We start from the raw sequence: 22,033 nt of genomic DNA, 5'->3' as shown, positions 1-22,033 counted from the left end.
GTAAACATGTTACGTTCGCTCTAAGGAGAGGAAATTGCCCACCTGTCACACTCAACAACGTTAATATACCGCAGTCTGATTATGTCACCTACCTTAATATTCATCTAGATAGACCATTTTTACCGCCATTTTTAGCTCAGACGAAAACCCACTCATGGCATCTAGTCAACTACAGAATTACCTCGTACGTGTGGAGTCATGGTTGAAAAACTGGCGAATAAAGGTAAATGAGCTGAAAAGTAAACATGTTACGTTCGCTCTAAGGAGAGGAAATTGCCCACCTGTCACACTCAACAACGTTAATATACCGCAGTCTGATTATGTCACCTACCTTAATATTCATCTAGATAGAAAAACCGGCTTACTTGGCGCCGACACATAGAAACCAAGAGACTTCACATGAAGTTAAATGCCTCTAGCTTTCATTGGTTAAACAGTGACCAATCAAAATTAAGCCTTGAATATAAAGTCTTCCCGTATAAGACCGTTTTAAAACCAATTTGGACATATGGAATTCAATTATGGGGAATGGTTAGCAACACCAGTATTGATCTTATACAGGGGGCCCAATCTAAAATTCTTAGGACCATGACGGGAGCACCATGCTACATAAGAAATGAAAACATCCACAGAGACTTAGAAGTGACATTGGTAAAGGAAGAGTTCAAGAAAGTCCGTGAGAAATATATTGCGAAGCTGCGAAACCATCCCAATACGCTTGCAAGACAACTTGTGCAGATCCAAACCCGATCCAGGCTCCGTAGAGCAGATCTACCACCCCGCTAAGATGAGTGGCAGCTAGGGTTTGAGGTCCGGGAATCCCGGGAATTCCCGTAAAATTATTGCCGGTAATTCCCGGGAATCGGGAAATTTAAAATTAATTAAAAATACTTTAATACATTTAAATATAACATCTCTGTTTGATGAATGGCTTGTTCCAAATATTAGAAGAAGCATTAAGCCGACATTTTGCTGTGATGAACACTATTTATGAACAGCTGTATTCTACGATTTCTCAAAAAATAGTTCTTGGAATTAAATGTAAAGTTAATAAACAATATAACAACAGACTTATGTAAATTTCGTAATAACTTCACAACATAATAAGCTAAATTATAATACAAAAAGACAATGTTCATACATACGCCTATTTGACCGCAATATTCCCTCATCAGTTCAAAGCGATGATGATGATGTTTCCGAAATACAAATGGAGCAAAATTTTAAAAACGAATTAGATTATTCAATCAATATTGAAAAAGAAAATCCTAAACATTTAAAATCAAATGCTTAAAGTCGTTTTAAGCGGGAATTAGTTTTATTTGAAGCAAGTAGCAATCGGATTGTAGAGTACTTTCTCTAGCAAATTAGCAAAAGAGCAGTTAGGAGAAACCAAAAACAAAATACTTTAGAACTACTTTTTTTACTTATTTGCTCTTTTTAAACCATATGATGTAATTTTTGTTTTGGAAATGAATTAAATTTTATTTTATAAAAAAATATAATAAAAAATATGTATAACACAAAAATTAAAAGAATGAAGCGAAAAACTGCATTACAAATGCAATCAAAATATTGATCGACAGTGAATTATAAAGGTACACAGAAAAAACTATATTTCAATTCAAACATTTATCACATGTTGAACTTGTTTCAATTATTTCATAATTGAATCAAGTATTCAAGTGCTCAAAAACAAAATTTTCTGATATTTTCTATTGAGTTTTGAATTTGATAATTTTTACAATTAAATATACAATTTTTGTTGTTTTTTGTGTTTTCAAATACAAAAATAATTTTTTTTTTTTTTTATTAACATATTTTATTTATTGTATCTTCACAAAATAATGTGAACTATCAATAATTTGTTCAAATCATAAATCTAAATATTATTTTTTTATTTACGTCCCACCACAGTTGGACGAAAAATTTTGTTTAATTTATAGATCCTATCATTAGCGCAGGTCTGTTGGATTCCTTCTTCTTAGTCGGATGTAGCCATTACTTCCCATTAATGTTCGTGCAAGTGGGTTTGGGTGAACTTCTAACTTTTTAAAATATGACTCCGCTTGTTTTTTTATTTCATTTTTCACCAGGGAGACACCTAGGTCCTTATGAATGTTAATATTTCTCACATACCAAGGCGCTGCTGTTATCATTCGTAATATTTTATTTTGGAATCTTTGAATTTTTTCAATATTAGAAGCTGAGGCCGTGCCCCATAATTGAATTCCATAGCACCATATGGGTTTTATTATTGAGCTGTACAGCAAATCTAAACTCAATCTCGAGCAATCTAAACTCAATCTCGAGTTTTTACCAATTAGCCAGTAAATTTGTAGTAATTTTAACTTCATTTGAGTTCCAGGTAAGACGTCGGTCTAGATGCAGACCTAGATATTTAACTTCAGTTTGTTGAGGTATTATATGATTATTTATTAGGATTGGAGGGCACGATTCTCTACGCAATGTGAATGTAAGATGTATACATGTTTGCTCGTTTACTTTTATTCTCCATTGTTTTAACCACCTTTCTATGTCGAGTATATGGTCTTGTAACAGTACAGATGCTTCTTGGGGGTTTTCATGAATGGCTAGTATAGCTGTGTCATCAGCAAAAGTAGATATGTGGGTTCGACTGTTTGTAGGCATATCACAAGTATATAGCAAATATAGGAAGGGACCCAGTATACTTCCTTGGGGTACGCCTGCTTCAATAGGCTGTGGTGAACTTATGAAGAAAAAAAATAACTTTCTAGAAGCTTGTGTGTGTTCACTGGTAAATATTGTTTTATTTTTATCGATAATCCTTCATGCCATACTTTGTCGAAGGCTTGCGAAACGTCGATGAAGAGTGCAGAACAATATTTTTTTTCTTCAAATGTCTTGGATATGATTTCTACCAACCTGTGAGTTTGTTCTATGGTGTTATGTTTTTCTCGAAATCCGAATTGATGAGTTGGAATACAATCAAAATGATTCACTATCGGCTTTAACTTGTGCATTAACAGTTTTTCGAATAGCTTTGATATATTTGACAATAGGCTAATGGGTCTATATGATTCTACTTTACTGTGATCTTTTCCCGGCTTAGGTATCATTGTAACTAAAGAAACCTTCCATTCTGGTGGATAATATTCAAGGCGTAATATAGCATTAAAAATAAATAGGATTATTCTTAAAGCAATTTGGGGTAGCTCGAGGAGCATCTTGTTACTGATTTTATCAATACCAGGTGATTTTTTGGAGTTTAAACCAACAATAGCCTTGTTAATCTCTGAAATCTCAAAACGAAGTGGTTCAGCTGCAGTAATATGGGGTAATGTAGGTGGAAACTCTATTATGTCGTTTGACTCGTTTGGGGAAAATACATTCTTTAGATGACTAACAAACAGGTTTCCATTTTCAGTATCGTTTCTCGCCCAGCCTCCACTAGAATTACGTAGAGGAGGTCTGCTCATAACAGGTCTTTTTAATTTTTTTGTAGCTCGCCATAGAGAGTAGTTTGAGTACTGGGTGGCATCTAAGTTCTCCAGATATTTATTAATCGATTCAGTTTTGCGTTTGTGAAGAAGCATACTGAGGCGTTTGCGACATTTTCTAAGCTCCGTTTTAAGTTGAGGAGATCTATAGAGTTGCCACTCTCGACGAACTCTTCTTTTTTCAGCTAATAACCGTTCAATGTCTGCAGAATAGAGTCTATTGTATCTTGTTTGTTGGCGTGTTCAACAGCAAGTTTTAAGTTTTGTTCAAAATTTTTGAGTGAGATATCGATATCTTCTGGTGTTCTTAGAGATATATTTTCTGTACTGTGTGTGCTAATATATTTTCTATATTTCAACCAATTTATTTTCGTGCTTGATATTGCAGAGTGACCATTCGGGGATACTATTTCTAGGGGGTTCAATAGAGTAACGAAGGTGGGTGAGTGATCCGAGGATAATTCTAATGAAGATTTAACCTGCATTAGTTCCATTGGTAAATTTTTTGTAACTGCAAAATCAATGACATCGGGTATTTTGCTTGGGTTGGTTCTCCGCTCGACAGCACATTCAAATTCAATTTAAAAATTGTATTAAACAAAGCGCGACCTTTCGGGGTTACAAGTCTTGATCCCCGGTGAGTATGCTTAGCATTATAATCGCCAGCTGCCAGGAATCGGGGTCCTAGTGATTCGTAAAATCACTGTGGTTGACGAACTTGCGTCTGAGTTTGGTTGTTTCTTAGTACATTTGCATATGTATCTTTGTTGTCATATGTCTGTTGCAACGGGGGGTAGTTAAAATTGATGTTATTTAATGGCTGAGCGGGGAAAATCTTCGGTTTAAGGCTTTGTGATTTCTTAACAATTGAGTAGACAGGACAGCCCCTGTAGTTCGCTGTGTGGTTACCTCCGCAGTTGCTGCATTTTTTAATTTTAGGATCATCCTTGGATTTGTTACATTGGGATGTGTTATGCAACTCTCCACAAATAACACATACGGGGGGCAATTTGCAATATGCCTTGGTGTGTCCATATTCTTGGCAATTCATACATTGGACGGGGCCAAATCGTTTATGTGGTTCTTCTACCGTAATTTTACGATGCAATAAGTACTTCAGGTTATATATGGGATGTGTTTCATTTTTTTCAGGCTTATGTCACCGGGTTCAAGTTCAACACGGAAGAGTGGTTGGGGTTTTTTTTTCGCGATTTCTAATGTTTATCACATTTTTTGTCTTAAAACCTTTATCTTCTAAGCTTTGCTTTATTTCGAGTGGTTCAACATTACAGTCAATACCCTTTATTACAACTTGTAGACCCTTGCTTCCTTTCAGCTGATAAGTGTAAAAACTTTTCTTTTGAGTTTCAAAATCTGTTACAACCTTTCTATAATCGTTTTCACTATTGACCTGTATTTTAGTTTCATGAATAGTGCCTTTCTTGATTGGGATAACGTAAAAAGAGTTCTCACCTATTAATGATATCAGGCTCTGAACCAGTGAGTTTGAATTATTTTCTCTCAAGTAAATTGGGGGTGGTTTTATAGAGGTAATTTTATTTACTGGTTCATCTGTTTCACATTCCACAAAAATTATTGAATAGATAATTTTCGTAATTGAAAACACAAAAAATAACAAAAATGAGTTTTCAATTACAAAAATTATCTATTCAATAATTTTTGTATTTGAAGTTCAACCAATAACGAAAATTGTATATTCAATTGTCAAAATTATCAAATTCAAAACAAAATATCAGAAAATTTTGTTTTTGAGCACATGAATACTTGATTCAATTATGAAATAATTGGAACCAGTTCAATATGTGATAAATATTTGAATTGAAACGGTTTAAGAAATAGTTTTTTCTGTGTACATTCACATTTTATAAAATTTTGTGACACTTAATTGCTCTTTTGCTCTGTTACCAGGACAAGAGCTCTACATCATGAATATCGCTAATATTTAATTTTATAGTAACAAATGATCTTCAAATATTTTATTCAACATTTTTTTTATGTTATACATTGTAATGTAATGTATTGATTTCTTCATTTCCCGGGATTACCGGGAAATGAAATTTTTCATTCCCGTTTCCCGGGAAATAAAATTATCCGGGAAAACCCAAACCCTAATGACAACTAACCATTAAGGCTCTCTTGTTGAAGAGCTTTCTTTATTATATCACATTCAGTTGAAGAATGCAGGTCTCCGCATGCAAAACGTACAGTTCGTAAAGTGCAATAGTTCTTCGTGTGTCCAAATTACTGACAATTTCCGCATTGTTCAGGATTATTACGTTTGATAGTTTCCTCAACTGTTACCCTGCGATTCAACAAATACCGTAGGGAGTATATTGGGTGAATTTCATTACCTTTTAATTTTCTGTCATCAGGCTCCAACTCACTTGGGGAATTTTATCTAATTCTTCCAAGGCCTCCTTGATTTACCAATATCAAGCCTTTACTGCTTTTCAGCTGATAGGTGTAAACATTTTTCTTGTTATTGTTTAGATATTGAGAGACTTTTCTGTAATCATCCTCAGTGTATATAACGATTTTAGTTTCTTGCACACCTCTTCTTATGGGAACAATATGGAAATTATATTTACCAATAAGTTCAATAAGTGTTGCCAAACGGGACTGTGTTTTACAAGTCCCGAGATTCGGGATTTTAGAAATGTAAATCCCGGGATTTTTCAGGACTTCGGGATTTTAGTTAAACGCCAAAAACATAAAATTCAACAGTAAAAACTATTTATTTCGTTAATATATTTAAGTAAAAATATAACAAAGCAAAAACTAATGCATTGAATTAAAATAAATTTGACACAAAAGATTAAGGTGGACCCCCAATGTATGAAAAAATTTAAAACTCATCTGTTTCAAAAACGAAGGGCAGTTTTGTGTGAGGTTAGGATAAAAAAAATCTGAAAAAAATTTCAGCTCGATCGGTTAAAAATTGGCGTGCCGCACGGGGGTCAAAGTTCGTGAGAACGAAATTGGTGGTAAATGGATAGAAAAAGGTGCATAACTACTCAGGAGTCACCCCTAGGTAGGTAAAATGTATGAGCAACCCCCATTATTTTCGTATCCCCAATATTTTTCTAGAACAAACCCTATCTCCAACCGTTCAGGGGGTCCCCATACAAAAAAACTGAATTTTCACGAAAATTTTCCAAATTAAAAATTAATGGAATTACACAAAGTATAAATATGTTCTAAACTTCATTTCGTGAATTACTCTTCACATTTTACTAACATTAATTAAACACCCATTTCTATTGTCAAAGAACGCAAAAAAGTGAATAGACCAATTGGCTTGTTCATTGAGTTTTATTTTATTTAGCAATGTAATCATAAAATGCCCCTTTAATAATGAGCGGTTGTACCTAAGACAGGTAATATTTAAAATTGATTATTTTTGTTTTATGGCTTATATTCCACGTATTCATTTTTAAGTAATAATATAACAGGTAATATTACTAAATATTGTCAAATTTTCTAAACAACATTGAAAACCCCATTGATGTACTTTCGTGTTTTTTATTTCGACCTGATATATAAATCTAAATTTCAGTTATATTTTTATTGGTTTTTTACGAAGATTATATTTGGTAAAAATATATTCAATGAATTTTAAAAACTTACCTAAATTCATTGAGAAACATTTGCATAACATTTTTTAAAATATACACCTTATTTTATGTACATAAAAGTATTGACCTTTTAGTTGTTCTATGACTTTTATAAATAAAACATACAAACTGTGACAAAAAATTAAAAAATAACTGTAATTTTAAAGTAAATTTATGAGCTGTGAAAGTGAATAATTCTTCATTTAAATTAAAACTAACAGTAGTTCTGGAAAAAGTGAGTACAAAGAAATAAAACAATTAAAACTAAAACCTAAAAACAAAATTTTTCAATAGAACAGGTTCGCATTTGAATTGCAATGGCATCATCAACGACAAAAATTAATTTGAGATCGCAACAGCATAACATTTATTTGATTGAATATGTTATTCCGCAGCTGTTGGGATCAAAATTGCCGTCTAAAAAAGAAGTTCTTGGTGTATTTTTTTTTCACACTCGTACACTAAAATTGGAAGTGCGAAAAAGTACAACAATGGCTGCAAACGAAGTGCTCCTTTTCTGGAATAAAGCACGAATTCCGACCCGAGACAAGTCATCGGTCATAAAGCAAATTGAGAAGCTGTACCAGAAGTGGAGGAAATTGAACAAGAGCTCAACAAGAGGAGGAACGTCGCATAAAGTAAAAGAGGATAAGTTTGTCGAAGAATTAGACGATCTCTTCGATATTGCTCATGTTAATGCACTCACCACGATTAAAATAGAGGAGGATAAAAAGTTTTTGCTTGCACAGAAGAAAAAAGGCCGCCCAGGCAGCATGATTGGCATTGACATGGCTCTTGTAGGCATTGAAAAACGAAAATTGGAACGAGAAGAGGCAGATGAACGGCGATTACGAGCAACTACTAAAATTAATACCTTAGCAATGGGTACAGTGCAATTCACATCATCTACCGAATCGTCAGGCAATGTTGGCGCTGGTGGAATGGAATTGGAAGTGGACGCTCTACCGTCGGCTTCGGAAGTTGTTAAAAGAGGAACACAGTTATTTATCAATGAACGGATCGTTTCTGCTTTGGATAAATGCATGATATCTGACCGAAAAGCAATGCATTTAATGGCTGCAGTAGCTGAAGGACTTGGTCACAACGTATCAAATTTGGTATTAAATCGCTCGTCAATTCGAAGATACCGTACTGCAAATCGACAAAAAATCGCTGATTTTGTAAAGGAGAACTTACATGTAAGGTTACTTTTCTTATACCAATTTAATTTCAATACTAATATAAATATTTTATTCCATTACAGTTGAAGGCAACAGCATTTTTTGTAGTGCACTGGGATGGCAAAATACTGGAAGACATTACAGGAATGAATAAGATTGATCGCCTTCCGGTTATTGTAACTAATGGCGAAATCGAACAAATATTAGGCGTTCCAAAACTAGATTGTGGAAAAGGCAAAAATATTGCAGCGGCCGTTTATCAACTACTGGTAGAATGGAACCTTTCGAAACGAGTTCAAGCCATGTCTTTTGACACGACATCATCAAACACCGGTGAATTTGCAGGAGCTGCAGTTTTACTTGAACAGTTATTAGAGAGAGATTTGATGCATCTTCCATGTAGACATCACATATATGAATTGGTGCTAAGAGCAGTGTTCGAAGAAAAAATTGGTAAAACTTTTGCTCCAGATGTTTCTCTGTTTCGCTGTTTCCAGCAGAATTGGGAAAAAATCAATCAGAATGCATTCGAAACTGGAGTGAGCGATGAGATCGTTGCTTCGAAATTAATTACTGCTCCAGATGACATCATTACTTTTTGCATGGTCCAACTACAGAAAAGACAACGTCGTAACGACTATAAGGAACTATTGGAACTGGTTGTTTTATTCCTTGGAGGCGATTTTGGCGAATATAAGTTTAAAGAACTCATACCTATTCACCACGCACGATGGATGTCTAAAGCAATTTATTCACTGAAAATATTTATGTTCAGAGACCAATTTAAACTGGCAAAGTCACAATTGGATGGAATTCGAGATGTCTGTGTGTTTATTGTTCGTCTGTACGTGAAAGTCTGGTATCGCTGTACTGAAGCTGTCAAAGCGCCCAATCAGGACTTCAACTTTTTGCACTTCACTCATATGCAGACTTGGATAAGAATTTGTCAAAAGTAATGGTAACAAAGTTTATCAGCCTACTTTGATTCAGATGTTTCGTGTGACATAAAACGAAAAATGTTGGCAATTATGTGCATATATGATGGAAAAGAAATCCTTGAAGAAAAAGACAAGGAAGTTCAACTTGAAAAAATTAAGAAACTGATGAAGAAACTGGAGAAGAAGATGATGATTGGGATGAAGATGATGAAGGACCTATCCGAAGCATGAAAAAAATTGCGGTTAATTTTGCAGAAGTAACTGAGCAATTATTGTCGAATGACTTGAGCGCTTTCGTAACTGTGAAAACTATAAACTTTTTTCTACGCTTCAACTTGCCGCATGAATTTATACGATATCCGCCGGATATCGTTGCTTGCTGATAATCTTCGGCCACAGCGCGAAGATTATCAGCAAGCACTAAAAATTGTTGAAAAAATTCACGTAGTAAACGACACCGCTGAAAGAGGTGTGAAAATGATGGAGGACTACAATAAAATATTGTGCAGGAACGAAGAGGAAAAGCAATCATGTCCGTCTGTCTGTCTGTTGAAATCAGTTTTCTGAAGACCCCAGATATCTTCGGGATCCAAATCTTCAATAATTCTGTCAGACATGCTTTCGAGAATTTTGCTATTTAAAATCAGCAAAATCGGTCCACAAATGGCTGAGATATGAGGAAAAAACCAAGACAACCTCGATTTTTGACCTATTTTATACCTATATTTGGATTACTAAGACATTAATATAGACAATATGGATATCTAATGATAGATATTTCAAAGACATTTGCAACGACGTATATAAGACCATAGTAAGTTGGACCTACAATGGGTCAAAATCGAAAAAAAAAAATTTTTTTTTAAATTAAAAAAAAAAAATTTTAAAAAACAATCGAAAATTTTTTTTTCCAAAAAATGAAAAAAAAACAACTGGAAAAAAAATTAAATTTTGTTTATCTAAAAATATTTAAAATTTTTAAGAATAATTTGGTGAAGGGTATATAAGATTCGGCAGAGCCGAATATAGCACTCTTACTTGTTTTTTTCTATATTGGAAAATTTTCGTGAAAATTCAGTTGTTTTGTATGGGGACCCCCTGAACGGTTGGAGATAGGGGGTATGTTTGTTCTAGAAAAATATTGGGGGTACGAAAATAATGGGGGTTGCTCATACATTTTACCTACCTACGGGTGACTCCTGAGTAGTTATGCACCTTTTTCTATCCATTTACCCATAATTTCGTTCTCACGAACTTTGACCCTCGTGCGGCACGCCAATTTTTAACCGATCGAGCTCAAATTTTTTTCAGATTTTTTTTATCCTAACCTCACTGCCCTTCGTTTTTGGAAAATCGAAAGTAAAAAAATAAGGTCCACCTTAACAAAAGATATTTAATATTTTTACCCGTATTCTGAACTTTATAACAGTGAGAAATCCATATTTTTTAACTGAAAATTTTATAACTTTTGTATTGAGTATATATGCTATGTTCATTACTATGATACAAATCGTGTAAAAATTGGTAAGGCAGTTTAAAAGTTATTTACAATTGAAACTGTACAATTTTTGTTGAAAATGTTTGCTTTCTCCCTATATTAATACTTAAAATAAAAAATATTGAAAATGGTCCATGTTTTCCCTAGCCCCAAACAATTGTCCGCCGGAATATTGCTTGAGCATTCAAAATAAGTTCTAAGTACTCAATTATGCTGTAATAATTAACATCGTGATAAAATTGAATAAACAAGTTGTATATGAAAATAAATCCTTTTACCAACTTTTGTGAGGACCAACTCATTTATACAGCAATAATTAACATTGTGATAAAATTGAATAAACAAGATGTATATGAAAATAAATCCTTCCTTTTGTGAGCACCAGTTCATAATAATATACCCCTATATTTTAAGAAATCATTTTATTTTCAATAAATAATTTGTCATCTATATATATATAATTTCTTAGTATGTCCGGATGTTACTATGTTTGCCATAATCAAATTTTTACATTATACCGCTAATGCCATCTATATATCTGTGGAGTTTGGACAAAACATCTTACATTTCAACAGCGTATTCAGTGACAAACAACAGTCAGATATTCTTGTTATATTTTTAAACATAAATTCAAATAAAATAAAATCCTCTAAAATATACCACTTCGATGGCCACATGTAATGCTGAATGTGACCGTTGGTATTTTGGAACTCACTAATGATGCAGAAAATAGAAAAATTGAGAGTAGACTTACATTCGTTCTCTCCGATGATGAAAAAAGCAATAATTGAGAGTAGATTCACATGTAATTCTTAATAACAAATAGAGAGCAGTACAAATAAGAGCTATATGGCTTAGTGATTAGCGCATTGGGCTATAAAACGAGAGATTATGTGTAATCCCGCTCTCTGAAAAATTTAGTTTTTCTTAAATTCTGGAGTATTCGTACTATTAAATTTAATAGGTAAGTGTTATGCAGAGTGTGCCAATCGGCCACCTGCAATGACATCCCTGTGTTAAATTCACCAGTCAATAATGTTGCGAGTGGGTTGAAAATTCACTAGTGGTAGTTATCAGTGGCTAACTAATTCAACGTAGCGGAACTAGTTCAATGAACTGCAGGGTATAAACAGCGGTTTAAACCAGCGATGTTCAAAAATAAAAATGAAGATGTATTGGTGAGAGAGCTACCCAGACACTTGAAATAAGAACAAAATAATGAAAGTTTAGATTTAAAATTTTTGTCAGATATGACCAATTTATTAAATGAATGTACATAATTTAAATTTTAAGGAAAATAAAAAATATGCATTATACGGCCGTAAGTCAAAAATATATAACAAATTTAAGAGAATAATTTGTTATATATTTTTGACTTTGTTTGTTTGTGTTTAATTGTAATTGAAACGCGTGTTGCTATGCTTCGTCCAAAAACAACAAACAACAATGCTTAGTAAATAGGAGTGTTCGCGTACTTTCCAGTAAAAAATATCCAGTAACTTTATTTTAGAGAGTAAAAATAATTTACTCTCAATCAGAAAAATAACTAAAAAAATACGCGAACAACAATTTGTAAAAATAAGTTGTATTTTATTATAAACCAATCTAAAACGTTTATTTTGTGTTATTTTACTTCTTTTCTTTGCAAAACTTGTGAATTGTGTTAATTTTCAAAATTTTTGTTTTGTTTACATTTGCAACAATATGTTTTAAACGTATTTTTTATGTTGATATTTTTACTGTCCAGTAAAAAATATCATGTTCTCTATCTACGAACTGTCACTTTTAACACTCTCTCGTTACAAGTTTTTAAAAGTAAACAAACGGAATCCCTTAACTTCCAGTGATAATTTGTACAAATTATTACAAATTATCAAGTACGCGAACACAACTAATGATTGAAAAAACTGACTATAGTCCGTCGCATGTATTTTCATCGCTTGCTCAACGATGAATGAACAAAAGTTTTTAAAAGAACATAACAATTGTGTGTAAAATATTTAAACAATTGTTGTATGGCATGAACATCACTGGTTTAAAGTTTAAACTTATTGCATTATAACCGTACAAAATTAAAAAGTAATTAAGATTTAAACAATTATTTAGAGTAAAAATATTTATTTATCCAAATGAATTTTTAAAATATATACAAAAAAGGCGTCGGTAACCAGACTATAAGCGCTCGTATCATGATTAACTTAACATAGTGACGAAAGTAAAGAATAAAATAAATGATTCCAGGAATTAAAAAATAATAAATTAAAAAAAGAAGATTAATACATATATAAAAAAAAATTATTTTGAAAATAGTGTCCTTCCGAAATTGGACTTTATCGGTCATAAATGTTTAATTTATAAATGTATCTCCACAAATTGCGCTCCAAATAAGGTTTATGTATACAAAATTCATGTCACCAAATTCTGTTACGATCGGTCCATAATTAGTCATAGCTCCCATATAGACCCGCATCCGAAAATCACTTTAACGTGCATAAATCGCTTAAAAATGTTGGATATAGACATAAATCACACGACCTAATTTCATGGTCCATAATTGGTCATAGCCCCCATATAAGGCCCACTTCCAAAAATCACTCAAAAATATAAATTATTGAAATTTTAAAAGAAAAATATGTTTGCTATTTTACTTAGTGTAGGGTCGGGCTTGACCGACAATACTTTCTTACTTGCTTTTTATTAGAGCTCTTATCGCACTTAAGCTATCAGAGCAGATTAACGCTTTCCCACCTTGTTCGACGGCCATTGTAATTGCTGTTCTGATAGCAGCAATTTCTGCTGTAAAAATGTCTGAGTGATCGGGAAATCAGCTTCCTTTATGGTTTCAAATCGTGTACTTGAAGATAGTCTAGTTATGGAATAACGTTAACCCGTTCTGGTATGATCCATCGGTGTAAAAAATCTCTTTTGGGGAAAATATGGACATTTTTTGGTTAAACATAATTTTGAAACAAGTAGGATCCGTGCTATTTTTGTCAAAATAACTCAAACTATCATCCATTTTCACTAATGTATAGAACTCTATAGTTGTGGTTAGTCTCTGAGGTATAGAGTTTTCCATTTTTTTTAGAATTGAGATTATATTGTTTGTTGCTGATGACTGGCAGCTAGATGTAGAGCTGATATTTTTCCAAAATGATTCATGTAGACCATCAGAAGAGATAGTAATAGATCTGGAAGCCATGTTGACTGCTGTGATCTCCAATAGTTTTTCATATTCCATAAATTTAGCCTCACTTCTTAATTTGTTTAGCGGAGTCGTGTGAAGTAGACCAGATGCAGTTCTGAAACATATGTTCATAAAGGTGTTGATTTTGTTATGGTTTTTCTTAGAAGTCCAACCGTAGATGGTGATACCATGTAAAAGTATTCCTATTGTTAAGGAGCTACAAATATTAAGTGCCGTTTCCATGTGGGGCCCCTTGTTTCGACAGCAAATAAGTTTTAAAAGGTTGTTGATCTTACTGAGTTTATTCGTCAACTGTTTCCTATGGTAGTTCCATAAAAGATTTTTGGTAAAAAATAAATCCAAAATTCTCATCCGGACTGAAATTTCAAGATCCACGTCTCCAATGCGATAATTACTATCGGTACAAGACCGCTTTCGGCAAATGTGTAGAACTTCAGCTTTGTGAGTAGGAATAACGGCGCCCGGCTCTCTGCCCATTGATGAACTTTGGTATCCAAATAGTTCAAATTCGATGTGACTGTTTCAGGATTTCCGGAAGACACGGCGAATAAATTGTCCACGTAGATCCCAACATAATCGATTCCAGGTAAATTTTCGAGAGCCTTTGCCAAAGAGTTGGCATATACTGTATATAGAACTACAGAGAGGGGGAACCTTGGGGAATTCCATTGTCCAGAGCGTACGATGTATAAAAATTACCATAAACCCTTACGGCCATTCTGCGGTTGAGGAGGAAAGATTTTAAAAGTTTTAAAATTTTTCTCGGTCGAAAGCTTTTTCAATGTCCTCTGATAGAACTAAGCTAATTTTTAAGATTTTGACGCAGATGTTCCTCAAGTTGGTGGCAAAAAGAGTGAACTCCATGCTTAGGTACGAAAGCGTGTTGCAATTTGGACAAGTTGGATCTAGTATATCTCCAAAAGCGTCTTGCCAAAATTTTTCCAGGATCTTAGATAAAGCTGACAATAGCGATATAGGACGGTAACCATCCAAGCTATTTCGACTTTTTGAGTAAAAATATATATATATTTTTTTTCATCATTTATTTATTGTATCTTCATTATTTAATGAACTAACAATAAGGTGTTCAAATCTTATATCTAATTAGTCCAGCCAGTGCCGGACGAAAAATTTTGTATTCATGGTTGTTTTGGTTAAATTGGCATTCTTCCTTCTAGATTAGGTCTGCTGTGTCCCTCCTTCTTAATCGAGCGTGGCCACGGTTATCTAATATGTTGCGGGCCAGAGGGCAACTGTGATCATTCTTAGAAACTTGTTTTGGCGTCTTTGGATCTTTTCTACATTTGACGCTGAGGCCGTGCCCCATAACTGTATGCCATAACACCATATCGGTTTTATGATCATGTTATAAAGTAGAAGTTTACAATCTAAACAGAGTTTCTGCCAAAAAGCCAATTAATTTGAATTGATTTCAATTTCATTTGAGTCAACTTTGCATCTATATGACTTTTCCATGTAAGGCGACGATCGAGATGTATTCCGGGGTATTTCACTTCCGATTGTTGAATTATTGTTTGGTTATTGATATGAATAGGGGGGCATGATTCTCTACGCAATGTAAATGTTATGTGTGTACATTTTTGCTCGTTGACTTTAATTTTCCATTGTTTTAACCATTTTTCTAATTCATATAGCAGTATCATCAGCAAATGTTGATGTATGGGTGCGATTGTTAGTTGGCATATCAGAAGAATATATCAAATATAAAAAAGGTCCCAGGATACTGCCTTGGGGGACTCCAGCTACAATGGGTTGTGCAGTACTTAAAAAGTTTCCCTCTTTAACCTTAAATGTTCGACCAGTTAAATAGCTTTCCAACAGCTTATGTGTGTTTGCGGGTAAATTTTGACTCAATTTCTATATTAATCCAGCATGCCATACCTTATCAAACGCTTGAGAGATGTCGATGAAGAGTGCGGAACAGTATTTCTTTTCTTCACACGCTTTTATCACCATATTTACAAGTCTATGGGTTTGTTCGATAGTACTGTGTTTTCTTCTAAATCCAAATTGATGATTCGGAATACAATTCTTTTCATTAACATCGGGTACAACTTGTTCATAAGTATCTTTTCAAACAGCTTTGATATATTAGACAATAGGCTGATGGGTCTGTATGATTCTACTTTTGTGTGATCTTTTCCCGGCTTGGGTATCATGGTAACCAGTGAAACCTTCCATTCTGGAGGATAATATTCAAGTCGTAATATAGCATTAAAAATAAAAAGAATTATTTTTACTGCTATACTGTCCATACGAGGCGCTTTTTTGGGATTTAAATCAACAATAGCATTTTCGATCTATCGAATCTCAAAACGTAGGGGTACGGCTGCTCCAAAATGGGGTGCAACAGGTGGCAACTCAATTGCTTCGTTTGATGTGTTCGGTATAAATACTTTTTTTAAATGATTAACAAGTAGTAAAAATATATACATATGTGGTAATAATTTATGTACCTGTAATTAATTTTTTTCAATATGGTTATCAGAAACTTCTCTTAATTAAGTAAAAAAAAATATATATTTTTTAAGGACTAATTTGATATAATTTTTTTATTATATTAGCAACACTATTTCTGTTATGCAGTTGATAAAAATAGAAATTAGCCTAATTGGGCAGCAGCAGCAAAAGAAGTCGTGTCGCCGCACAGAGGGGCCAAACATACTAATTTTGAGGATTAATTGAAGACACAAATTTCAAGTATCGTGAAAACTGAAAGTGCCAGCTTAAAGAGCACAAAATTCTACATCAGCTGGCAAAAAATTAATGTGAAATATTAAAAGGTATTTTTATAGCCACGTGTTGAAATTACATATTGTGAGAAAAAAACCTAAAAAATTGATAAAAAAAAATAAAAAAATGCGCAAATAAATACTATTTGTGATAGGTAATTAAAAAAAAATAACAAATCTAATTATGCAACCATCAAGTTCAGGTATTTATTGATATGTTTTGGTTAAATTTAAATATGAATTATTTGTGGAAGTGGCTTTGATATTAGTTGATATTATTAGTTTTTGGAAGTGCAAAAAAAAATGGATTTTGTCAGTTCAAATGGACATAAAGTTATTAGCTGGGCTCAGCTGGGCAGAGAAGGCGTTGTTTCAGAAAGAATTAAGTTTATCATCAAAAAGAACTTTGCGATTCTGATAAACGTTTAATTGCTGTCGTTGTCGTTGTTGTTGTTATTGTCATTGTTTTTTTATTGTTTTATAAGAGATATGCAAGTGTTGTGATTAATAATACGAGAGTCACGTGTGAGTCAGGCCTGGACGTGGCTATATTCTTGTATTATAATGAGATAAACAATAATAAACTTTTACCAATTACTTTTCTTTATTTCAGTTTAGTTTTCCATCCGTTGATTTTCTAATCGTGAATGAATAGCACGCGGAATTTTAACAGTTTAACTCTCATGCACTCACGCTTGTATATGCTTGTTTAAAAGTTTTTTTTGTGATTAATTCGAAGTTTTTTCTTGTGGTTAATACGAAGTCAGCGATAGCAGGCAAATTAGCTTAATAAAAAAATCATGTTAGTGAGCGCGATCGCGAGAATTTTAAAGTTTTATATCGGGAGCCAGTTATCACTCACGTTCAGATCAGATATTCAACCTCCCATTACTAGTTAATATAATGATATCATCTTAAAACAAAACGGTAGTTTTTTATCAATAACATGCATAAATTTAGTGTGTCTCACTGATGTAGTTCTATGGATATAGGAGAATTAATAATTCATTTGTATGGGGGAACCCGATTCCACCCTCGTATACCTTTCCGATTTTGGCGGAACTTGTAGTTTGTTTTTAGAGTTACCCGCAGCAAATTTTGTGTGCATAACTATTGTAGTTCTATAGATATATCACAGTTAATAATTATTTTATATGGTGGGTAATTGACTTCCCCCTTCTATATCCCTAAAATTTTGTTACAATATGCGGATTGGTCTAAGGGCTACCCACGTAAAATTTTGCGAGCGTCGCTATTATTGTTGTTGAGATATTAATAAATCCGTAAAAAAGGGGCATTTGACCCCACTGTGCGCCGTGAAGTTGTGCTGTCGTCAAAAGAATCGTTTTCATATAAATGTGTGTATTTTATTTTTGACAGATTGAAGCCTGCTGTCTTCAATGTGTTTAATGCATATAATCGCAGTGTTGTATCCAAGAGTATAATTTTTCTTATTATTACCCTACTAGGCCATAGATGGCGCTTAACTAAAAAAACAATAAAATTATGACAGTGGCGTATAATAATTTATGGTGAAAACTAAAATATTTATATTATCATTCGTAGTCAGGAATGGTTAATATTTAATAGCTATAGATATGCAAAAGTGCTAAGTTCATTTTATTTTGTAAAACTGTCATAATTATTATCTCAGTCAAATTGAATTGAATGTAACTATGTTCCTAAATATATAATACTTGTTTTAATTAGTGGTTTATTCTTATTTTTAATTAAATATTTGATCATTTTGAATTTTATTATCACCTCGACTTCTGAAATGAAACAGAAAATGTTTCAATTCCGAAAAAAGGACCTATAAGATGCACGCACTTATTCTTAACTGTGATTATTTGTCATTATAAATCATACCATATACATACAAAATAAAACTGCAATAACAGATTTCAAAAATATTTAAAATCAAGAATTTTAGAAAGTTGTTTGTCTCTCCTGTAATATTTCTAAAAGGGAACATAGCATGTTTGTACACTAAGCTAACGAAATGATTAATTAAATAAAATTTTAAGCACAAACCACACTAGTTAGGTAAATTTTAATGAAAGAAGGTATAAACATCAAAGATATGTAAATCAAATTCAATTTAACGTTTGGAAAATTCACCACTTACTTTATAATCAATCATTATCAAGATTTAGCCTAAACTTTATTTTTTCATTGTGTGTAATTGATTCTAAAACATTTAAGTAAACTCATGGTCATCTAGTAATTAGAATCATTGTAATACTTAAAAATTTGTTAACCGAAAATTTACATTTAAAATTAATCGCTTTTTCGGTTAACCGGTTTATAAACACTAACAATTACCTATGATATTGCAGTACCGAAACTTCATTTATATTTCCAATGGTGTTTACATATTTTCGATTGATTTGTACTCCTGAATGCGAAGTTGATAAAAAATGAATGCCTCCATTATACGGGAACGGTATTTGGTTATTTCTATTCTTGACTTTATTTAGTCGAGGAGGTTTTGTTGATAGGTTCATTTTGATGTTTTAACCTGAAAAATAGAAAGAAGGCCTAGTTAATATTTCAAATGAAGTTTAAGTACATACTATTATTTACAAAAAAAAAACATCAAAATACATAAACCTAAAACATCGTGCAACAGCATTTTATATTAAAATTAAATTAAGTTGAGAATTTTGATCGCTAACCTCTGGAATAGTTATTTGGATTATAGAAACACCTTTTGCTAAATATTAGAATGGTAGGATAACCCTTGCATCTCATCAACATGTCTCATAAAATTTAAATAGCCAATGTATTACACAATTAAACATAAATTTTTTGACACGTATCCTAATAAAACCACCAAAATTGAATTTGTCATATGCACCATTTTTAACGTCGAAATATTGGTAGAAGACTCACAATGATAATTTCACATTTTGCACGTCTGTTTGTTTTCTCTACAAACAGACGTGCATTTTATTCGCTCCGCGATTTTATTAAAATTTTATTGTTTTTTAGTGCAAATAAAAATTTTAAAAATTAGCGATTGGACGCTTTGAAATAATATTTTTTTCTAGTGATAAATACAAAAATTTGCAAAAGCAATTTTGTTTAAAAAAAATAAAAAGTGTTAATTCCTTTTGTTTGTTTTAAAAGAGCACATGAATTCTCATGATGAGAGGAGGCTCAGTATGAACGGCAGAAATGCCTACATATTTCTTAACGGGGAGAGTGATCAAAACAAAAAAATAAATGTCCCCAGCTACAACAAAAATTATTTAACTGCCAAACCAGCTGAGAGAGCACGCTCTTGTTCCCCCGTGATACAATTTCACGAACAAAATAATACACAAACAATATCACCAACTAATTTATGTTTAGAACAAAGCATAAAAGAAAATATGAAAAATTTAAATACAACAACAACTATACCAGTTTTAAAAACACAGACAAATACTGTTAATAAACAAGCAGCGTCTGCTCCCATATTGGGCGGCTGCAAACAGCGTCTGTACTCCAAAGGAGCGGCTGAAAAACAGAAGGAAAACTATAAACCCTTCAGAAGGCAACGGGAAACCACTGAAGTAACATCCCTTGTAAATCATACAACATGCTTAATACAACAAACAACATACGGCCCTCAATCTCCGGCCAAACGAGGGTGCTAAGAATCCCCGGAGGTAAAACAAATCATAAACTTAAGATCGGAACATGGAATGTGAGAAGCCTTTATGAAGCTGGAAAGCTGAACAACACCATAAGTGAAATGAAGGAACTTAAAATAGACATACTGGGTGTTAGTGAAACGTGGTGGAAGGAAAGTGGCGAATTCAAGTCAGAAAACACTAAGGTGTATCACTCAGGGAATGAGAATACCCATAGAAGAGGTGTGGCAATTATTGTAAAGAGCCATATAGCTAATTGTGTAGCTGAATACGTTCCAATGTCAGATAGGACAATGCTGATAAAAATTATCGGAAAACCAACTAATTTAAATATAATTCAAGTCTACGCCCCTACATGTGATGGAAGTGCAGAAGAAATCGAAAAATTTTACGATGACATTGAGAAGTTACTAAAAATGACGAAACCACATGAAATAACAATCGTACTGGGCGATTTTAACGCAAAAGTCGGACATGAGGAAGTAAGGGGTGTCGCCGGAAAATATGGATTGGGCGAACGAAATGAGAGGGGTGACAGACTCGTCCAATTCTGCCAAGAACACAAAATGACAATAACAAATACCCTTTTTCGCCTACATCCCAGAAGACTCTACACTTGGAAATCTCCACAGGACAATAGAGAAAACGTTGTGAGAAACCAAATCGACTATATATTAATAAACAGACGATATTGCACCTGTGTGACAAAATGCTCTACGTTCCCTGGAGCAGACGTACCTTCTGATCACAACCTCCTTCTGGCAAATGTCCGCACCAAACTTGCTATTGTTCGAAAACATAAACGACAACATAAAATTGACATTAGGAAACTTAACGATCCACTAATAAGGAACGAAATTAAGGAACGCATTAATGATGAACTAGGAGAAATCAATGGAGAAGATGTTGAAAATTTGTGGGATAACGTCAAAAACATTGTAAGCACGACTACCAAGGACACACTGGGAAACTGCATGAATACAAGACAGGAAAAATGGATGACAGATGAGATTCGAGAACTTCGAATAGAACGGAGTAGGCACAAGAATGTAAACTATGAAATCTACTGGGAATTAAACAAAGAGATCCGAACTGCGACCCGAGCTGCAAAGAATGCACTACTGAATCGTCAATGTCAGGAAATCGAAGTACTGCAAAACCTACACGACGATTTCAACCTCCACAAGAAACTAAAGGAAGCCGCTGGAGTATACAAAAGATCATCTGCATCAATTTTATATGACGACAATAATGAGGCCGTATTCGAGATGGATAAAAAGGATAAAAAACGCATTTGGAAAGACTATGTATCGAAATTATTTACCGATGAGGAAAGGTCGGCTTATGAATGTAGCACAGATATCCCTATGACTGGAAGTCCAATCACCAGATTGGAAGTTGAGTGCGCAATCACCACGTTAAAGGACAGGAAGGCATCAGGTCCAGATGAAATCCCGTCTGAAGTTTTAAAACTAATAGATGGAGACAATACGCAATTATTTGTTACACTTTTCAACTATATTTATGACACAGGCCTATTCCCACAGGAATGGCTTAAATCAACATTATTACCATACCGAAGAAGAACAATGCTAGAAAGTGTAATGAATATCGGTTGATAAGCCTTATGTGTCATGCTCTGAAAATATTTCTTAGGATAATACACAAGAGGATATATGCCAAATGTGAATTAGCTA

At 33.4% G+C, this 22,033-nt stretch overlaps 2 protein-coding genes across 2 annotated transcripts in view; one reads left to right on the top strand and one right to left on the bottom strand.

Annotated features, from left to right (window-relative positions):
- stau (double-stranded RNA-binding protein Staufen) overlaps positions 1-22,033 on the bottom strand; it is a 261,511-nt gene that overhangs the window by 147,519 nt on the left and 91,959 nt on the right. Inside the window, exon 2 of the mRNA XM_065511992.1 lies at positions 19,021-19,216. Coding sequence (XP_065368064.1) covers positions 19,021-19,202 — 182 coding nt within the window. The 5' untranslated portion in view covers positions 19,203-19,216. The remainder of the gene's footprint in view (positions 1-19,020; positions 19,217-22,033) is intronic.
- LOC135961229 (uncharacterized) lies at positions 20,438-21,955 on the top strand. Its single transcript, XM_065512722.1, has one exon. The coding sequence runs from the start codon at positions 20,438-20,440 to the stop codon at positions 21,953-21,955; it is 1,518 nt and encodes a 505-aa protein (XP_065368794.1).

Source organism: Calliphora vicina, chromosome 5 (genome assembly GCF_958450345.1).
Source record: "Calliphora vicina chromosome 5, idCalVici1.1, whole genome shotgun sequence".
In the NCBI taxonomy this organism is placed as follows: domain Eukaryota; kingdom Metazoa; phylum Arthropoda; class Insecta; order Diptera; family Calliphoridae; genus Calliphora; species Calliphora vicina.
This window is presented reverse-complemented; position numbering and strand designations above follow the sequence as displayed.

Excerpts from the sequence above, each read along its gene's own strand:
- LOC135961229 (XM_065512722.1), top strand. The coding sequence starts at position 20,438 with ATGAAGGAACTTAAAATAGACATACTGGGTGTTAGTGAAACGTGGTGG.